A 21992-nucleotide genomic window follows, 5' to 3' on the forward strand; every position below is an offset into this window, starting at 1 on the left:
GAGGAGATCTGTATGGAGGAGTGGGTCAAAATACCAGCAACAGTGTGTGAAAACCTTGTGAAGACTTACAGAAAACATTTGACCTCTGTCATTGCCAACAAAGGGTATATAACAAAAAATTTAGATAAACTTTTGTTATTGACCAAATACTTATTTTCCACCATAATTTGCAAATAAATTCATTAAAAATCCTACAATGTAATTTTCAGGATTCTTTCTCTCATTTTGTCTGTCATAGTTGAAGTGTACCTATGATGAAAATTACAGGCCTCTCATCTTTTTAAGTGGGAGAACTTGCACAATTGGTGGCTGACTAAATACTTTTTTGCCCCACTGTATGTGCATTTACTAATGTCTAAATTTGTTTTTGCGACCTGTATTATATTACAGACGCCTTAAAGCATACTTTAAATAATATTATATGAGCTAAACATTTAAAAAAATATACACATAAAAACATTTTCCTGAAAGTAAAACGTTTCGCCTCTCATTGGCCAATACGTAGCATCAGCAATCCAGGGTTTATATACATGATCGTTCAATAGTTTGGGGTCACTTAGAAATGTCCTTGTTTTTTGAAAGAAAAGCTAAAATTTTTGTCCATTAAAATAACATCAAATGTATCAGAAATACAGTGCAGACATTGTTAATGTTGTAAGTGACTATTGTAGCTGGAAACAGATTTGTTGTCGAATATCTACATAGGCATACATAGGCCCATTATCAGCAACCATCACTCCTGTGTTCCAATGGCATGTTGTGTTAGCGAATCCGAGTTTATCATTTTAAAAGGCTAATTGACCATTAGAAAACCCTTTTGCAATTATTTTAGCACGGCTGAAAACTGTTGTACTGATTAAAGAAGCAATAAAACGGGCCTTCTTTAGACTAGTTGAGTTTCTGGAGCATCACAAGTCCTCAACTGGCAGCTTCAATAAATAGCACCTGCAAAACACCAGTCTCAACGTCAACAGTGAAGAGGCGACTCCAGAATGCTGGCCTTCTAGGCGGAGTTCCTCTGTCCAGAGTCTGTTCTTTTGCCCATCTTAATAATATTTTGTTATGGCCAGTCTGAGATATGGCTTTTTCTTTGCAACTCTGCCTAGAAGGCCAACATCCTGGAGTCGCCTCTTCACTGTTGACATAGAGACTGGTGTTTTGCGGGTACTATTTAATGACGCTGCCAGTTGAGGACTTGTGAGGCCTTTGTTTCTCAAACTAGACACTCTAATGTACTTGTCCTCTTGCTCAGCTCTGCACCGGGGCCTCCAACTCCTCTTTCTATTCTGGTTAGAGCCATTTTGCGCTGTTCTGTGAAGGGAGTAGTACACAGCATTGTACGATATCTTCAGATTCAGAAGAAAGTTATTTGTTTCTGACCATTTTGAGTAATCGAACACACAAATGCTGATGCTCCAGATACTCAACTAGTTTCAGAAGAAAGTTATTTGTTTCTGGCTATTTTGAGTAATCGAACACACAAATGCTGATGCTCCAGATACTCAACTAGTCTAAAGAAGGCCAGCTTTATTGCTTCCTTAACCAGTACAACAGTTTTCAGCTGTGATAACATAATTGCAAAAGGGTTTTCTAATGATCAAGTAGCCTTTTAAAATGATAAACTCGTGTTAGCTAACACAACGTGCCATTGGAACACAGGAGTGATGGTTGCTGATAATGAGCCTCTAGATATTCCATTCAAAAAATTCCAGCTACAATAGTCATTTACAACATTAACAATGTCTACACTGTATTTCCGATCAACGTGATGTTATTTTAATGGACAAAAAAAATAGCTTTTCTTTCAAAAACAAGGATATTTCTAAGTGACCCCAAACTTTTCAATGGTGGTGTATATCATTGATACTGATGCCAACAACTTTAGCGGTGCCCAGTCATTCTTAGCATCCATGTTTGGTCTAAATTAAACTGTAGAGTCTCGGAAATACGATGATATTGCCACACAGGGCAAATATTAAGTAGGAAACAATTTTGTCAGCATTATTATGTCTTCACATTTACTTCAGACAGATGGCAATGTCATTAGCTAGTAAAGTTTGTAAAAAAAAATCTAGCAATACTAATGTTAGCTAGGTAACAGTCGGTGCTCTCCCCTCAGGTTCAGATAGCTAGTTAACGTTATACTACAGCTAAAGGGAATCTGGCGACATCACAATGATGACAAAAGGTTTTCCTACTAATTATTTGTCTACTTGAGAAATATCACAGTTTCCCAGTCATTATAATGCACTTTAGACTAAATATTAATCAGCGCCAATTGAGAATGCATTGAGTAGAACTTTTAGTCGACCACCAGTCCTCAAGAGAAAGCTCTAAAAAATATTGTGACGAAACAAGCAACCCATTACTATTTTTTTACCTTTAAAATAACAGTAACTTTTACAGATGTTTTCAAACGAGTTTGGAGTACAAAAACGTCTCATAGAAATCAGTAATAGTACTTTTTTCTCACTGTGAGTAATTGGAAGACGTAAATGGGAACCGAAATTTCCTCCTTATTTCCCAGAGCTCTTTCAGAACTCTTTATAATGAAGAGATGAGCTTTTCTTCAGGTAGGGGGGCTATTTCCCATGTTCCTGTGGTGCAGCAGGAGAGAGAGCCCACAGCAGTACACCATGCTCTTCACTATCATCACTGTGTAAATCAGAGAGGCCAGACGCAGACTGCACATGGACTGGAAGGTTGCTGAGGAAGAGGGAGAAGACTGATGGGTTAATTTCAATCTCGTGCCTTCAGATTGTATTGATACCCCTTGACTTATTCCAATGTTGTTGTATTACAGCCTGAATTCAAAGAAAATATTTGTTTTCTCACCCATCTACACACAACACCAAATAATTAAAAAGTGAAAGCGTGATTTTAGAAAATGTAGCTAATTTATTGAAAATTAAATACACGATTATCTCAAATACATAAATACAATTTTATTTGTCACAAGCTTCATAAAAAAGAAAGTGTAGACTAACAGTGAAATGCTTACTTACGGGCCCTTCCCAACAATGCAGAGAGAAAAAAAATGTGAAATTATTTAAACATTAAAACACAAGGAATAAATACACAAGTAAAATATAACTTGGCTATTTACACAGGGGACCAGTACTGAGTCGATGTGCAGGGGTACGAGGTAATAGAGGTAGATATGTTCGGTGCATTCAGAAAGTATTCAGACCCCTTTACTTTTTACACATTTTGTTACATTACAGCCTTATTCAAAAAACATTTTTTACATTTTTTTAATCTCATCAATCTACATTTTTTTTATTTTTTTATTTTACCTTTATTTAACCAGGCAAGTCAGTTAAGAACAAATTCTTATTTTCAATGACGGCCTGGGAACAGTGGGTTAACTGCCTGTTCAGGGGCAGAACGACAGATCTTGCCAGCTCGGGGGTTTGAACTCGCAACCTTCCGGTTACTAGTCCAACGCTCTAACCACTAGGCTACCCTGCCGCCCCATACAATTCTCCATAATCACAAAGCAAAAACTGGTTTCTATACATTTTTGCAAATGTATTAAACATTTAATTTGAAATATCACATTTACATAAGTATTCAGGCCCTTTACTCAGTACTTTGTTGAAGCACCTTTGGCAGTGATTACAGCCTCAAGTCGTCTTGGGTATGACACTACAAGCTTGACACACCTGTATTTGCGGAGTTTCTCCCATTTTTCTCTGCAGATCCTCTCAAGCTCTGTCAGGTTGGATGGGGAGCATCGCTGCACAGCTATTATCAGGTCTCTCCAGAGATGTTCGATCGGGTTGAAGTCCGAGCTCTGGTTGGGCCACTCAAGGACATTCCTGTGTTGTCTTGGCTGTGTGCTTATGGTCATTGTCCTGTTGGAAGGTGAACCTTTGACCCAGTCTGAGGTCTTGAGCAGGTTTTCATCAAGGATCTCTCTGTACTTTGCTCCATTCATCTTTCCCTCAATCCTGACAAGTCTCCCAGTCCCTGCCGCTGAAAACCATCCCCACAGCATGATGCTGCCACCACCATGCTTCACCGTAGAGATGGTGCCAGGTTTCCTCCAGATTTGACACTTGGCATTCAGGCCAAAGATTTCAATATATTTTTCATCAGACCATAGAATCTTGTTTCTCATGGTCAAAGTCCTTTAGCTATTACCAGCCTTTCAAAGCATTTCATGGCTACAGATGTGAGTGCTACGAGGCGATAGTCCTTCAAACAGGTTATCTTGGCATTCTTGGGAGCAGGGTCTGCTTGAAACATGTAGGTATTACAGACTGTGTCAGGGAGAGATTAAAAATGTCAGTGAAGACATTTGCCAGCTGGTCAGCGCATGCTCTGAGCTCTGGTCCAATTCACACACTTATCAAGAGAACATCCCTGCTCATCCCTACTTCCTCTGATCTGGTGGACTCACTAAACACAAATGCTTTGTTTGTAAATTTTTTCTGAGTGTGCCCCTGGCTATCCGTCAATAAAAAAAACAAGAAAAATGTGCCGTCTGGTTTGCTTAATATAAGGAATTTAAAATTATGAATACTTATGCTATTACTTTCAATACTTAAGTACATTTTAGCAATTCCATTTACTTCTGATACTTAAGTATATTTAAAACCAAATACTTTTATACTTTTACTCAAGTAGTATTTTACTGGGTGACTTTCACATTAACTTGAGTCATTTTCTATTTTTCCACAATAATTCACTGTTGCCTCCTTTTTCAGGTATCATGGCTCGAGATTTCTTTGAGGAAGAAATCATCAAGAGATATGCTGGACCCTATGTAGGAGAGGTGTTTCTGGGTACACATAGTTTCTTTCAAGGTAGGATTATAGCAATATTGTGTTAGGTTTAGGCCTATGTACATTTCTATTATTGTACCTAATTTTGGCTGTTAGGCGAAATATTATTTTTTCCAAATGCAGAAAATTACTCAAAACACATTGCCGCCCGGGTTTGCAATGCAAATGAGGGCATACACTGGGTCAAGACGCCAGCAGAGTAACTAGACCTTTATGTAGTAAAATAAAGGTTAAATAAAAATAAATAAATAAAAAGACATACAACATCTTCGGTTTTGGCGAGAGAAATTGACGGTACAACAATGCAACAAATACATTGATCATCTCAGCAAGGTTTTATCTGTGGTCGTGGAGCTGGGTGGAAGTGAGACTAAAATGTAGTTAATATAAACATCCGCATTTGAATGTCTTTTTTCTCGTTATTTTATTTGATTAACAAAAGCATAAAGATGTTGATGAAGAAATACTGTACTGCTGTTTTGAATTAGAAATGTAACACTTTAGAGTACTTAAGCATCGAATACATTGCAAGTTGAGGGATTTTCACAACAGTAGCCGGGTTATAAAAAGTCAATTTTCATGATGTGCTACACCTGCTACAGTTGTGATGGCTTCACTATTATTCTACATTGTAGAAAATAGTAAAAATATAGAAAAATCCTGTAATGAATAGGTGTCCAAACTTTTGACTGGTACTTGATTAATTTAAGTTTATATTCCATGAAAAATGAAAAACCCTCTGGGTTTCTGTTAGGATGGAATGGATAATATGGCGCTGTATAACTTGACGGTCGGCTGTACAGTACTGGGCTATTTAGCTAAAGAATCTCTGTGTCGTGCGGACGGGAGACCCGGGTTCAAATCTCTGACGGAGATTTTTAAAGATACATGGAAAATCGAGTCAAAAATTTAAGGAAGTTTGTTTTGAAGTGTATGTCCTATATCTGAGAGATATACGAAAGGTCAGGAAAATGTATAGATTTTTTTTTTTTAGACATATAAAAAAATAAATGTTGGTCACTAAACCACTTCCATATATACTTCCATATATTTTTTTAAACTAGTACCCAGCTACCTAAAGACAAGTCTTGTGAGGTTTGTGAACGTCCTGGAGAAAAACTTGTTTGTGAGAAACTCACCTGTCCATAGAGGGGTCATATTAGTGTGTAGCCCAAACTGTTCGGACGCTACAGACGTTTTCGTGAGAAGACCGATTTTCAGGATGTCTCATGGTCTGACAAACACAGCTGTAGCTCGTCCATTGGCAGATGTGGCAGATTGAGATGCAGCCCATGCCAGAAAAATGAATATCTTTAGTTTAAACAGATATATTTTGATGGGGATTTCTCACGGGGAGCGGACATTGACTCTAGGGGGTTGCTATTTTGGCACATTTTGATCTTGCCTTGAGTAGCGCAATTGCTGTGACCAGGACTGTCAAGTGAGCTGCATCACATACGCCTAAAACAACATTTCAGGACTGTGGTTGGATGCAGGACCAGTTATTGTGGGAACGGGTGGGAGTCAGACAAGAAGTCAGAGGGAGCAATATGAAAGCATCAGGAGCATGATAAAGAAATTAGTCGCCCGCAGACCTCAAGTTCAAAGTTCATAAAATGATCAAATGAATCTCACCATTGGGTATGTAGGGTGGCGCCATCGCATTGGTAGATGGAGAGCAAACATTTTGCTCTGATGAAAAACCTACAAGTAACAAAGAACATGTATTTGTGAGAAATAAGTAATTGATTGACAATGTGAGGGTTAGGGTTGGGGTCAATTTTAATACAATTCAGGTTGTAAACTGAATGTTTTTCTAGATTTTATTCAAAGCACCCAACCCTGGTTAGATGGTGTAATTCAACCAAATATTATTGTATATCCAATCACAACATCTTTAATTATTTCTGGAGGATAATTTCATTATCACAGGTCGTTCACTAATGTCTCAACTCAATGTTTCAATTACACCGTTTTTAAATCATCTGGAAAATTACTAACACATTGCCATGTGAACTAGTAATTCAAAAACAAACAAGAAGGAAAATACCACTCAAATTGTGGAATATTTCAAACTTTGGCTACCTTTTGATGTGTCAGCTTCTTCAGGGCCCGCTTCATGCTCCACCGAACAGATGTATTTGGCGTCTGCCTTTCCCTGATACATGATGATCATACTGGTCGTCTGTCCTTCCTCCCTCTGCTCCAGCTGTTCCATCTCTGCTTTGGGCACCTCCACGGTTCGGCCGTTTTCATCCTCCATTTTCCATGAGATCTTGACCAAATCTGGAAACATGTCTCTAGCCAGACATAGCAGGGTGGTCTTCCCATTCGGCTCAGGTTTGAACGCCAGGTACACGGTCACTTTGGGTTTCCTGAGCTGGTTCTCATCTGATTTGCATGTGAAACAATCGAAACTCACGTTATAAGAATAAAAAAGAAAATATTGAACACCTTTGTGTGTAAAAGGAAACACTTTGCACTTTCCAATCTATTGTAGTACTAAAATATCAACACACACACATAAGGATAAATATTATGGGCACAACAAAAAAGCCTTTCTAGCCATCAGAAACGAGATTTCAACAATGCCATGGTATAAAATAGAATAGTGTATTATATATCTATCAGCTCAGAAAGGTCCTTAACCCCCATCGTCAGGAGGTACGCCTGATCCAGAGTAATCAGCTCTACCACTTGACCAGACTCCAGCCCCACGCAATTAGTTTTACATGTCTCTAATATAAAGTGTTTGCACAACAGAGCATTTATTTATTTATAGGAAAGGAAAGTTATTTTGCCCTATTCTAAGCCATTGCATTTGCGTCTAACAGAATATGTATGCAACATCTAAAATTAGTTTAATTCCATTCGTCAAATATAGTCAAATAAACAAATATAATATACAGTATCAAGTAGAGGTCCTTACCAGTGATGATGAGTTTTGAGCCGGATCCAAACTGCAAAATCTCCTGTGTTCCAGATCCAGAATCACACTCCAAGTAAATCCTAGACAAAAACGTATCATCTTTTTGTTCATTTAGATCTAGAGAACTAAAAGTGAAATCCTATCATGTCAAGCTATGATAGTCCCCCCCACACTATTGACACAATTGCAATTTTTCTGCTTTCAGTTAATCTGTATTTTACATGGTTATAGTCAATATAGACCATATAGGAGTAATACATTATATACAATATTTAGATAATATATAATACTATCGTTATATTCAAAAGGTATTCCAAGAAACTATTTGCGAGTCAAAAATATATTCCTCAGTGTGATTTCTCGCTGATTTGATTGGACCTCCCAATGAAGCATCAGAGAATGTGGTTAGATAGGGGAGAAATAAAGATGAGAGTTAAAACATCATCACCTGGGTTTGGTGTGGTTTCTAACAGCTTCTCAACCCTCTGCTTATGTCACATCCCATGGTGACGCTAAGGTCTCTCATTGAGAAGGACCGGATAACTGTAAGGTGGTTTTCTGCACAGGGAATGAACTGCAGTTGTCACTGTGGTTATCAAAGCTAGCACAGTAGTAAGTGGCAACATGATCTGTCTTTAGGGTAGGGATTGTCAGTGTGAATATGTCAGAATTTTCAGCCTTTTCTGCTTGGTAATTCTCAAAATCAGGATCCTTGGTTGATTTTCCACCACCTTTATGCATGGACAGAATCCACTTCAGAGCTTCTCCGTCTTTTTGCTGATACCAGTGAATGTTACCAGTGTTGAAGCCTGTAGCTCTGCATTCAATAACACCGGATTTGCCCGAGGATTTGGTCACTGTTAACTGCTCCTGATGCAGATTCACAGCTTCTGCTGCTGCTATAGAAAAGAGAGGACAGATGGTGTGAGTAAAGTGGATATACTGCATCTTTCAACAGAGCATTTAACATCAACGGCACCAGACACTTAAAATACAAATGATACACTTACCGACTAAAAGGATATAGGTAAGACACAATGGACGCATGATTGTGCTGAGATATGCTGGCCTGTTATGTGGCAAGTGTGAGATGCTGTGCTCGACTTGTAAAGCTTTAGAAGGAAGTGACTCTAAAAGCAGTGAACCAAACTCAAGATGGGACACCTAAAAAACATTGCTTTTCGACAGGTGGGCAGTGGTACACATCACAGTGGGCGTGGACTAAAGTGTGCACACCAGGCAACAACTGTGTCCAAGCTTCTGATCCAGGCCTAATTTGATTAATGTACACGATCTAACTTTGTGTCAACTTTACTTGCTAACCATCGGCAAAAGTGGAATGAAAAATAAAATGGACATGCAATGGTACCTGAACATGACTTTGAATTTGGTCAACTTACATGAAATGGTACTTGCTGTACACCTATAATTAAATTATTCAGCATTGTTGGGTTATTACACCTCATTAATAAAATCAGGGAGCACGCTATTTTCTTCACAAAATGTGTATAGTAACGGATATGGAGAATACGATTATGATATTGTTTTTTGTATTGTCTGTGATTTTTTTTAAAGGCATTTATCTTTCTAACGTCACTCAAACAGTGCGAAGTGCTGTGCACTCTGAATAAATCCACTGGCTAGTTCTGCTGTCTGTAAAGAAATGGGCGGGCTGGGCTGTAGGTTGATCCTGCTGCTACAATTGGATAGAGCGAAGCTGTTTCTCTGTTCACTTGCTCTTTGTCACTTGATAATTTCACCTGTCACTTCTCCTCGCATGTTTTGCTCAGATCATTTAGATGTGCTATTGCCTACTACTACTTTGATAAATCAGTTGGCGAGGACGTTTGCAAGCAAGCTATCAATGAGCATAATATCTAACAAGCGGAGTTTGTTGGAAAACAAAGATGAGAGACCAATGAGTTCTGACAGTGAAAGCAAGACTCCCAGTAACTGCGCTAACGCTAATTAGCATTGGCTCGTGAAACTACCTCAAACTTCCTTCATACTACACATAGAGATATAGAAATAGTGTCCACAAGTTCATCTGACTCTTGGTAAGTAGAAAAATGGTGGAATTGCCATAATCTCAAAGTATCCCTTTAATCCACAATAAAGTGTGTCCGGGTCATCTTCAAACAAAATGTTTTAAGCAATGGATATCCAAGGTTGGGTCAGGGTCAATTCGAATTGAAGGCAGTCAATTTAGAAAGTGATTTGACGTGATTTGACTGCATCTAATTTGAATTGACAACAACCCTGATATACACGAAGAATGACTCTCGCTAGCTACATCTGTGAATTTGCTAGGCGAACAGGACAATCTTCGACGACCAGATGATTTGTTTGCATGTCCAAAAATGTAAAAAAAAGTACATTTTCATATTTATGCTAGCTACCATATAGTGATTAGACTGTTTTGATATGTTTGACGGTCTATTGGGTGCTCTATGGTGCCGCAATAATTGTCTTAGGTGTAAGAAGAATTTGGGAATAAGATCAGATGTGAGGCATGTCCCAAATGTATCTAGTATCAGCAAAACACCAACTTGAAACCAATCAGCTACTGAAAACTACCATAAAACTTCCATTCTCTTATAATGGCCGAGCATCACAAATAAATGGAACATGCGTAGTACAACATGCTGTTGTTGGCATGTTAGCAAGCAAGTAAGCAACCATTTTTGTTTTTCATAGCAACCATTCCAATCGAATGAGCGATCAATGTTTTTGTCTAGCGAAGACAGAAACAGAAACCTTATTTTTGTCCGGACTATATCCTCTGTTGGAAGGATATATGGTGGTTTTAATATGTTGTTAAAAACAAATGATAAGGCACACCCAACAAGGCATGGGGTTTGTGGTTTGTGGCAAATATACCACGGCTAAGGGCTGTATCCAGGCACTCCGCTACACAGCTGATGCCTGCTGGACTATTCACTATTTATCTGTCAGCCCCAGCCCCAGCCTCAAACTCAAACACCCGTGATAGCTTTATTCCTCTCTCTAATGTCAATATGTCTAGTCTCCTGCTGTCTCGGTTAGTACTTATTGTTTTATTTCACTGTAGAGCCCCCAGTCTCACTCAACATTCCTTAGATTGCTCTTTTTCCAGAAATAGGTATTTTGCTGTTGCCGCTTGTTATAGACCCCCCTCAGCCCACAGGACACCTGTGGACACCTGTACCCAGGACACCATATGTGAATTGATTGCCCGACATCTATCTTCAGAGTTTGTACTGTTAGGTGACCGCAACTGGGATATGCTTAACAGAACAGCCGTCCTACAATCTAAGCTAGATGCCCTCAATCTCACACAAATTATCAAGGAACCTACCAGGTACAACTCTAAATCTGTAAACACGGGCACCCTTATAGATATCATCCTGACCAACTTGCTCTCTAAATACACCTCTGCTGTCTTCAACCAGTATCTCAGCGATCACTGCCTCATTGCCTGCCTCCGTAATGGGTCCACGGTCAAACGACTACCCCTCATCCCTGTCAAACGCTCCCCAAAACACTTCAGCGAGCAGGCCTTTCTTTTTTCTAATGTTATGATACTTCTCACTATGACGCAGTTATGACATGTGTCCTAACACTTTAGCTACAGCAAACCATTTAATCCAATATGTCATAACAGCTGTCATAACAGTTTCCGAATGTATTGTATCTTGATATTCAGGTAATTTGTTTAGGGAATGATTACTACAATATTATGACGCTGTTATTACGTATGGTTCAAATGAATTGTTAATTGTTCTTTCAAATGGGTGATTTACAAAACTTTATTCCTGCATACCGGTAAGATCATTTCATAAAGTATGGACGTTCACATTTAGTATGACATACAGGTAAATTGTGTGAGGGCCCAGGCTTGGTTTGTGTGATTTCCATTAAACAGAAACTTAAAACTGAAATTGTATGATCAGACATAAACAAGGCAGCCCACACTCTTCATAATATTGAAATACCTTTGGACTCCATAAAAAAACCTTTGATGTTGGAATTATTCCAAATCTATTCTACTGAACATGCCATTCCTTGTTTTCTGATCTTCCTCGTTGTTTTTATTCTGACTATCATTAACCCCTAAACCAAAGAGAAGCCAATCCCAAAATGTTTCACTCATGCCCCCCTTTCATAGTTGGGGAACACAAAAATATGGAATAGGAATAACACAATGATTCAAATTCAAATTGTAAATTGTAATAAAAAAATAAAGGTGGTTCAAAGTATTTTAAGGGTGATTATTCAGCTGCGTAAACATGAGTACTCCCCCCCCCCCCCCCCCAATGGTGGCCATCAAATGTGATTTCTAACCATAATAACAAGGAGCTGCTGGTCATAGTCTATGAGACAGGTAGGCTGACTTCAGTACAGAAACAGGCTTGAGCCAACTGAATCAGAGAATGAATAGGTCCTTCTCTAATTCTGCCTACTAGAAACCAGATGTTGTAAGTGTTTGTAATACTGTCAAAGTTGTCTTTCATCTCTCAAAATGTTGCGGAATATAACCGCTACCAATTGTCACTCGTTTTCCTTCCATATTGAAATCAACAATAACATAAAGGATAATTAAAACAGCTTACTGCTACAATGCTACAATTTTACCCCTTTTTCTCCCCAATTTCGTGGTATCCAATTGTTGTAGTAGCTACTATCTTGTCTCATTACTACAACTCCCGCACGGGCTCGGGAGAGACGAAGGTTGAATGTCATGCGTCCTCCGATACACAACCCAACCAGCCGTACTGCTTCTTAACACAGCGCGCATCCAACCCGGAAGCCAGCCGCACCAATGTGTCAGAGGCTACAACGTGCACCTGGCAACCTTGGCTAGCGCGCACTGCGCCCGACCCGCCACAGGAGTCGCTGGTGCGCGATGAGACAAGGAGATCCCTACCGACCAATCCCTCCCTAACCCGGACGACGCTAGGCCAATTGTGCGGTCCTTCTCTAATTCTGCCTACTAGAAACCAGATGTTGTAAGTGTTTGTAATACTGTCAAAGTTGTCTTTCATCTCTCAAAATGTTGCGGAATATAACCGCTACCAATTGTCACTCGTTTGGAGATATAGTGCTCACATGCAAGATGCGCATCTTGTCACTTTGCACTAAAAAGCTTTACCAATTTGGGAAAATATACGTTTCTATATAATTGATGACGCAACAATGAACTCAAATACTGAATTCAAGTCATTCTTGACTGTGGCTTCTCTCAGGGAACTTTTGGATCTGACATATTATCAGTAGTGCACTAAAATAAATAAAAAGTGGAATTCCACCAAGCGAATAAGCTAACCCACAAAACTTACCCACAAAAAGGAGAAAGATTAGGTACAGAAGAGCTAAAGACATGTATCATCTAAGTCTACTTGTTTACACAATGTGCTGTTTGTCTTCATTGCACTGTGCATTGTATGCACTGTTGCACTGTTATGCAAGTGGGAGTCACCTCCAGAGCTGTACAATTTTGGGAGGTGCATGGAGTTAGGCACGGATCTTCTGTACAGCCAACGTTCACTGCAACTGCATCATCATCTCTGGAGCCGCGTGGACCCTTTGCGCCGTAGATGCCAGATCGACCAAAAATTGTGGTTTTATCCTGGCTCACTTCAAGACCCCGATAAAAAAATAAGTGTGTGAAGTATCGATATAACGTATGAATTGTCAATTCAACTGAACATTATAGATCAAACAATGATAATTAGTATTTTAAATGGTGATTTCATTTACATTTTAAAATCCCTAAACGTAATGAATTCAGCTGACACAATGCTGTAAATAGAAGACTCTAGCTGGTGGGTATAATGCCAGCTAATGTGTAAGGCCCTTAATTGACAATGTATCACTGATATGGGTGAGTGAATGTCAAGTTCACTCTTTATCGCTTACACATTTTCAAATACATAAGAATAGTGAACGTCATGAAGGAAGGATGCATTGCTAAAGTATTGTGTGTGGAACACTATGATTAAACTTGATGTCACAGTTTGTCAGTAGCATATGGTGAAGGTTTGCATTTCTCTCTCCTGATCATCTTAGGACAATAGTTGAAAAATAATGTGTCAGGTTTAGGATTTGTCTGTCAGTCATGTCAGGAAAGTCATAAAATAGCCAGACTTTGATGCAAATGATGTGTGTCAGGAAAGTCTAAAGTATATACTGTACATACAAAAAGTTTGATGTGTTTGATGTGTACATACAAAAAGACAGTCACTGTAAGGTCCTTGCACCCTCTTGTGGCACAGACATGCATTTATCTTTGAGAGGCCTTGAATTAGGGAAAAAAAATCAGTCGAAGCATCCTTTCAAATAGAACACCCAATTAATCCCAAATAACGACAACGAGCTACACAAATCCACCCGAAACCACTCATTCCTTTCATTTACAGTGTTAAATAACACTCATGTGTGAGAACAATATTTTTTATGAACACATGTTTCATTTTGGCATTATAATAAGGTTGGTGGCAACATGAACAAGTGTTGTGGAAATCTATTGCATCTCAAGTCGACGACATAATCCACAATGCAATTCTCTCTCTGTGGGCTGGCTGGCTAGCTTGGTAGCTAGCTAACAAGCAAATGTAGCTACACACAATAATACCAAAGACAATATCAGCATGTAAATTAGGAGTCTACAATCTCACCATGTTCAACCTGCAGATCGATGTGCTTCACAGAGTGAGGTCTGACATTCACTATGGCAGAGATACTTATGAGGAGATGGGAAACGTTGCCCATACTCCGTCAATGGACTCTGCGGTGCATTTTGGGGCGATTCTGGGAAAAGAAGTGAATTGGAGTCTATAAGTGGAAGTTGCTGCGGAGAGGACGGCTCATGATAATGTCTAGAAAGGAGCTAATGGAATGGCATCAAACAAATGGAACCCATGTGTTTGATGTGTTTAATACTATGACACTCCAGGCATTAACACGAGCCTGTCGTCTCCAATTAAGGTGCCACCAACCTTCTGTGCAGTCTATTGGGCGCTAGCTCAAAAACACAACATTAGCACACATTTTTTTCAACAAGTACAAAACATTATTATGTTATTTCGAGGAAAATAGGCACGTAGATATACTGTACATTGACTTTGATAAGGGATTGCATGATGATTAGCTTAGCAACCGCGTGACGCAGCATGACAACGTGAATACGATTGGTCGACGGTCTGCTGGGTGGCGCGTGATACGTTCTTTCATTTATTGGATTCGTTAAAAAAAATGTATTCTTAAGGTAGGAATATCGCAAAAATATATTCAATGGTTCATTCGAGAGAAGACATCCTCCCAAGTTATGACATCGGCAAGTATTGAAATCTAACATGTGTGATAGAGGTTTTCGCCATCTAAAAGTCGCATTCCTATTAAATATTAAAACTACTTTATACAGTGCTACGTCATACCTGCCGGATATATGCGTGCTTGAATGCCAGTAACTCAGATCCACATGAAAACATGAAGTGACCCAGGGAATTGATAGAACATCACTCAGAGATGCACAAAAACAATATTACATTCAAAATAGGTGAACCTTTCCTTGAAGCCTTGTTCACAGTGCAGGCCTTAATGCTCAAATCAGTTTTGTTGTTAAAATATGTTTTGGAAAACTGACTGTCCAAACAGCAAATTGGATATGTGTTTGTGTTCAGACAGCAGTCATTTGCTGGCTTGGCTACACTGGTTGTCATAGTAACGACAGGTGTGTGAGCAGTGGTGTTGAACATTGAACATTTATTTTTGATCAATGTAAAGAGAAAATAGTAACAATGAAATCACACTTACACATTGCCTTCACTAAAAGTACAAAATACATCATGATAACAATTACTTAATTGACTGGTGTAAATAAGTAACCCCGAATGCAGTAAATGTCACCCTGCATTTATTTCATTACGCAAAATATAAAAAAACAGACGTCAGATCAACCCTTTTGCATGTATTTTTAGTGAGTGGTAAAATATTTTAAATAACTGACCATCGGTCTACTCAGTGACAGGTATCTCAAGTGCTACGCCCATCACTCTTTCTACATTCTGACTCAGGCTGTTAAGTGCGGAGGTCAGTAGGTAGTAGTGAAGACATTCCCACAGTGCCAAGCATTGGGACACGTTGTCTCACTTAGCATACCGTGCACTTTGAGCTCCGACAGCTTCTTTCCAGTGGTGGAGTGTACCCTCTCGTCAAGCACCTACAGGGTGTGGGAGAAAGGTTTACAGCAGGAGAAGTGAATATGATCATCTAGTCAAATCTACCTTTGGAGAGACAAATGCCTTCAATGTCATTTATTAATAGTTAGGGTTTATGTTAGTGTGGTTTACTTAGAAAACTAAATAGATAATAAAACCAACCCAGAAAGGACTGAAGGGTAATGATTAAACAGTGGAGTGACATCATCTAGTAAGTGTAACTATTGTTCATTGAGTGGGATGTTATAGATTGAGAGCTGTTTTTGTACTTGATACGGTTCTGTAAGTGCCGCTAACTACTGTAATGAATCTGCATCCAGGCCAAAGCGCCGCTGATATGATGTCAGAGTATTCATCAACAACTACATTATTCACATGGCTCAACCATAGACAGCAGAGAAACGTCCTATAAAACCCATACCAACAACCTCTTATCTACTGTATGAGCACCATCTATTATAGTAGCTGGTTTTCAACACAATGTGAATCTGTGGTCAGTTAAATGGTTGTATCAGAAACTGCGTTCAGTCAGGCACATGAGCAATTTATTTTTGTAAGGCTCATGTTGTAAAACCCTCTATTTAGAGTCCACAGATCTATAATATGTCATGTGTATTACTTAACCTTGTGTTTTTATTTAGAGTTTACATCTACTGATTCAGAGGGGTTGGGCTAAATGCGGAAGACACATTTCAGTTGTACAACTGACTAGGTTTTCCTTTCATTACCATCTACTGCCTTGAATGACCAACACTAAAACTGCTAAATACTACCATCTGGCGGTCTGCTCATGAACTTCAATATTGCACTAGTTAATATGGGAAAGTAAAGAGTGACGGTTTTAGATAAAGATTAATGCAATTCAGAAGAGAACACAGGAAACTGGTCAATAATTTGTTCTCATGTAGAACATATGTACTGAATGAGTAATGTTGGATAAAAACCACAATTTATATATAGACAATTAACACTGGTTCATTCTAAACTAGGATTCTTTTCAAATCCACTTTCTAGAGGGAGTCATGTTCAAATATCATGCCATTGTTCCAAAGCACATCCAATTTGGTTCTAAAAAGGCTAGGATTAGATTATACTGAAGTTAAATTGTAAAAGCAGGTGTATTTTCTGTGAATATATATTTTCAGAGTAATTTACTATGAGTAAAAAGCTGTAGATCCCAATATGAATATCCCATCTAACGCAGTAAGGTTATATTGTGCTAACCTATATTAAAACTATTGTGACCTTACTTTTCCTTTGATCAATTACATTTGAACATGTATTTTCAAGCGGCATAATTTAATTATCTACTTATCAGCATTTCCTTGTTTGAAGACAGTGTTCAAGAAAGAACGAGAACACAGATCTAGCTTGCAATTCATTCTTGAACATTATCTCACTCATTGGCCATCAGTGCCTTCATCAGAATATTGTGTGCATCATCAGCCAGCTCATTCAGACATTTCCCCAACATGTAGTAGGTTGTACCAAAGGAAATCCCTGCGGCAGCTAAACTGCCGACAATAGGAATGTTACTGAACAGGTACTCAACCACCGTTACCCCTGCGAGAACTGCACTTTGAAGCAACTTGACAACCACATCATTGTTTATTTCTTTGTTCAGAGGTGACCTGAGGACTGCTTTCAGCTCCTCCACTGGCACATTCATTCTGTGAGCAAGGCTCTGCAGGGATTCATCATCAAGACCAAAAGCGTTATAGTACTTTTTGATCTGAATTACCAAGATGCTTACATCTACAGCAAAGGAAAGGCCTGGGATAGGTATTTCTGCCACAATGCCAGATCCAAAAGCTAGCCTCCACATGTTGGCTTTTAAAGCCTCCTTCTTCCTCTGGTTGATTTTCAGGGTTATATTAGGGATGGACAACAGTAGTACATGCCTCTTGTGGTCAGGAAGCTCTTTCTCTATTGTCTCCTTAAGGTCATGGAAATCGTAGTGACCAAGGTCAAAACTGGAGATGAGAAAGACCTTAGGAGAGCCCAGACCCTGATCCTCAAGCCCTGAGGAGCAAAACAAAGTAAAGTCAAATACAACCCCACTAACTACAATATGAAAAAACAAATTCCTTTTGTTTAGCAATAGAGTACATTTACATAATGTACATAGTGTGTAGACAAACCTTTGATGCAGTATTGTCTGATTGTTTCCAGTGTCTTATCCTGGTCAAACATCTCTTTTCTCCCCTCAGCCTTCATGTCGTTATCTATCTTGGAGCGAACAAAGTAGAACTTCTTCTTCATCTTCTGGATCTCCTTGGCCAGAGTAATGTCATTGGCTCTGAATCGCTCTGATGAGACTATGATGAAGAAATCAAAGCGATCGAATTCAACTTTCTGAAGGTACTCTTCTGGTTTGAAGTTAGCGGTGCCAATACCAGGGAGATCCCAAACTTTCATATTTGGGTATTTTGGGTGGGGGTAAGCCTTTGCCTCCATGGTGGTTTCCACCACACCAGTTAAAGCAGCTCCTTCTTCATTATTCTTCATGCCTCTGAACGCATTGACATAGGTAGATTTACCAGAGCCTGTCTCTCCTGTGACAGCAATATTCAGCTCCACATTATTAATCTCCTTCTAATAATCTTGAATCTTGCCTGCAGCTGTGGTCAAGCTGTTGTTCTTCAATGCTTCTTCAAGCTCTCTTGGTACTGCTGAAACTTCATCAATATTCTCCATGGCAATCGTATTTCAAATAAATGCAAGTTAATGAATGTATGTTTGACAATGGCGAGACTAGGAACTGGACATATAATGACAGTATAATGACAGTCTTAGACCACACCCACCCATAACTGGCAGCAGCATTGTAAGATATCTTTACGGTCTCCTTTGTACGTCAGGGTATGGGACCAAGAATAACGACCTGTTCTCTACATCTGGAAATGTTTATGAACATTCACACAGATTGAATACCTACAAGGTATGTGTCACGCCCTGGCCATAGAGAGGCTTTTATTCTCTATTTTGGTTAGGCCAGGATGTGACTAGGGTGGGCATTCTATGTTCTTTTTTCTATGTTTTTGTATTTCTTTGTTTTTGTCCGGGTATGGTTCTCAATCAGGGACAGCTGTCTATCGTTGTCTCTGATTGGGAACCATACTTAGGTAGCTCTTGCCCACATGGGGTTTGTGGGTAGTTGTTTTCTGTTTTTCTGCATCTGACAGGACTGTTTTGGTTTTTGTTCATTCTCTTTGTTATTTCAGTGTTCAGTTAATAAAAATCATGAACACGTATCACGCTGCACCTTGGTCCTCTCCTTCCAAAAGCCTTTACAGTATGGCTGTAATTATGGCCACTTGGGTCAATTCCATTTCACTCTGTTCAAGGGACATTGTATTCAAACAGCACAAATTGTGTTAAAAAATAAGTGAAATATGTTCCTCTTCGTTTTACAGGTGAGGTGTTAAAAGTCCATGTTGAAGTATACAACTCGATGCGCACTATAACCTCAGTTTTACCAAAAAGAAAAGCAGAGCTTCTTTAAGCATAATAGGAAATTCTACACCGATGACATTGTATAAGGCCCAGTGCAATCAAAGACATGATTTTCCTTTGATATAACCACAAAATGAGGTTGGAAATAATACCATTGAAATTGTGAATATGATAAAGCCCGTTCTGTGTAAGAGCTGTTTGCCTGCCTGGTGACAAATGCTATTTATGTTGTCTCCTCCCCACTCAGACCACTCCCAGATAGTCCTAGCAAAAATATTTTTATACGCACTTACATATGACTTGACAGAGACTTCAGTGCTTCAGACTCATTTTACATAGGTATTCAGACACTTTGCCATGAGACTGGAAATTGATCTCAGGGGCATTCTGTTTCCATTAATCATCCTTGAGATGATTCTATACCTTGATTTGAGTCCACCTGTGGTAAATAAATTCAATTCGTTGTACATGATTTGGAAAGGAACACACCAGTCTATATAAGGTCCCATAGTTGACAGTGCATGTCAGAGCAAAAACCAAGCCATGCGGTCGAAGGAATTGTCCGTAGAGCTCCAAGAGAGGATTGTGTTGAGGCACATTCCTGCAGCATTAAAGGTCACCAAAAACACAGAGGCCTCCATTCTTAAAGAAAGAAGTTTTGGAACCACCAAGACACTTCCTAGACCTGGCCACCCGGCCAAACTGCACAATCCGGGGAGAAGGGCCTTGTTCAACACAAATCATAATATATCATCTCTGTAGGTGTCTCGGCTGGTGGAGGTTTGTCATGTGAAGGACATTGAAGTGGATGTGACCGCTAACCTGCAGGAGAGGCTCACCTCCTGTCACGGATCTCCAAGCTTGTGTCTGAGGACCTGGAGAAGGCTGTGTCTACAGCTGTGGGGCAGGACAAGTGTGGTAACCTAACCTCACTGTATGAAGTAGGAGGCTGTGTGTAAGGACACGCAAGGTAACCTTATGTGTGACACCTATATTGTCTTACTTTGCCAAGGCAAATGCTCTATATTTAGCTAGAGCTGTGTGTTGTTTTTATGGATAGTCATCTCCAATCTGTTAAATATCTGTTTGTCTTCCTCTTAACCTGAATGATGTTCAAAAGTTTGCCAACATAAATGTGATGTATCACCTATCCTTTGTTTTTGAGTTAATTTAGCTGTATACCGAAATGTCTTCTCACCCTCCTCCTCAGACCGCTCAGACCGATTTGTTTATATAGGCATAGCTAGCTAACTAGCTAGCCAGCCATTTCATACAGCTACAGCAGCAGTCCACAAGCTAACCACTGGACACACAGAATGTCGAGTGATGAGGTGAAATATAACTGTGGCAAAGAAGGGGGTCGAGTGATACATGGCAGATATGTGAGAGCAGAACTAATAAACGGGCTCTCCCCGATCACTAAAATGGCCACCCCTGTCAGAACTACAGATTACAAAATGGCCGACCGCCAAAACTACAAGTCCCAGAAGCAAGGGGAATCCTCAGAAGGTGGAGCCGACCCACAGATAAAGGGTCAAGAAAAACCAGGAAGAGGGAGAGAGAGTGCTGGAAGGATCTATGAACAATAGAGAAAGAGACAATAGAGATTGGCTGGATTTACCGTGTATGAGCTGAATTGTTTTGGACTTACCTGTTGGCGTTTGGACCTGGACCTACCGTGAATCCGATTCATGTACCGAACCCTGCTATCCTTGACCTCGCCTATGGCCTGGGTGGACCAGGACGGAGAAACAAACACACAGGTACTGTCTTGTTCGAAAGAACTCTCATTCTTGGGTGATTTGGTGACAGTTTACCACTTAATTTGTGACAAACGCTCCTAACCTTGAAGAGATTTGCCACACGTGGTGGAGAATGCGGGCACGGACTAACCATACCACTGGTTAGGTAGAAGAAAAATTTAAAAAATGTTCAGTTAGCACTCCAAAGTGGAGTCAGGTTTTTTTGGGGGGGGCTTTGTTTGGTTAGGACAGTTTCTCAGGAAAATTGAGTATGGAGGGAGTCATACAGGCCCTGTTACAAGCGGTGGCCGCCCAACAAGAGGCAACTAGAGCTCAACAAATAGCTCATCAGGATGCAATGCGAATGTATCAGGACACGTTACAGGTCCAGCACTGCACCAACCAGCTGCTCAGAGAAGAGCAAGAGAGAAACACCCGGGAGTTAAGAGAAGGCCTAAAGGGACTAGCGGACCAAATTGGGGCTCAATTACCAGCTGCAAATACCCAGAGGCGGGCCAATCATTTTCTTCAAAAAATGACAGCACAGGATGATGTGGAAGCATATCTTACCACCTTCGAAAGGACGGCAGAGAGGGAGAAGTGGCCGAAAGAAGAATGGGCAGGGCTTCTGGCACCATACCTGGCAGGGGACGCTCAAAAAGCATATTTCGACCTGGAGTCGAATGATGCACAGGATTACGATAAACTAAAGGGAGAGATCTTGACTAGACTTGGAGTGACCGATACCGTGAGGGCACACCACTTCCACCAGTGGTCCTACCGACCGGGACAACCCCCACAAACACAGATGTTCGACTTCATTCACCTGGCACGGAAATGGTTGCAACCAGAGACCCGGTCATCCGCCGAGATCGTC

At 39.9% G+C, this 21992-nt stretch overlaps 1 protein-coding gene and 2 gene segments (V, D, J or C); all 3 read right to left on the minus strand.

The window, feature by feature from the left end:
- Positions 1 to 2569: 2569 nt before the first annotated feature.
- LOC139390201 (T-cell receptor gamma chain C region DFL12-like) lies at positions 2570 to 8224 on the minus strand. The segment is given in 5 exon segments: positions 2570 to 2706; positions 6426 to 6494; positions 6876 to 7181; positions 7720 to 7799; positions 8202 to 8224. Coding segments are annotated over 5 exon segments (615 nt in total).
- A 17-nt stretch (positions 8225 to 8241) lies between these two features.
- Positions 8242 to 15544, minus strand: LOC139390202 (Ig heavy chain V region-like). The segment is given in 4 exon segments: positions 8242 to 8618; positions 8730 to 8732; positions 14782 to 14809; positions 15536 to 15544. Coding segments are annotated over 4 exon segments (417 nt in total).
- Positions 15545 to 17313: 1769 nt separating this feature from the next.
- Positions 17314 to 18614, minus strand: LOC139390203 (interferon-inducible GTPase 5-like). The gene is given in 2 exon segments (XM_071137462.1): positions 17314 to 17939; positions 18059 to 18614. Coding segments are annotated over 2 exon segments (1182 nt in total).
- Between the last annotated feature and the right edge of the window lie 3378 nt (positions 18615 to 21992).

This window comes from Oncorhynchus clarkii, chromosome 30 (assembly GCF_045791955.1).
Source record: "Oncorhynchus clarkii lewisi isolate Uvic-CL-2024 chromosome 30, UVic_Ocla_1.0, whole genome shotgun sequence".
Taxonomy (NCBI): Eukaryota; Metazoa; Chordata; class Actinopteri; order Salmoniformes; family Salmonidae; genus Oncorhynchus; species Oncorhynchus clarkii.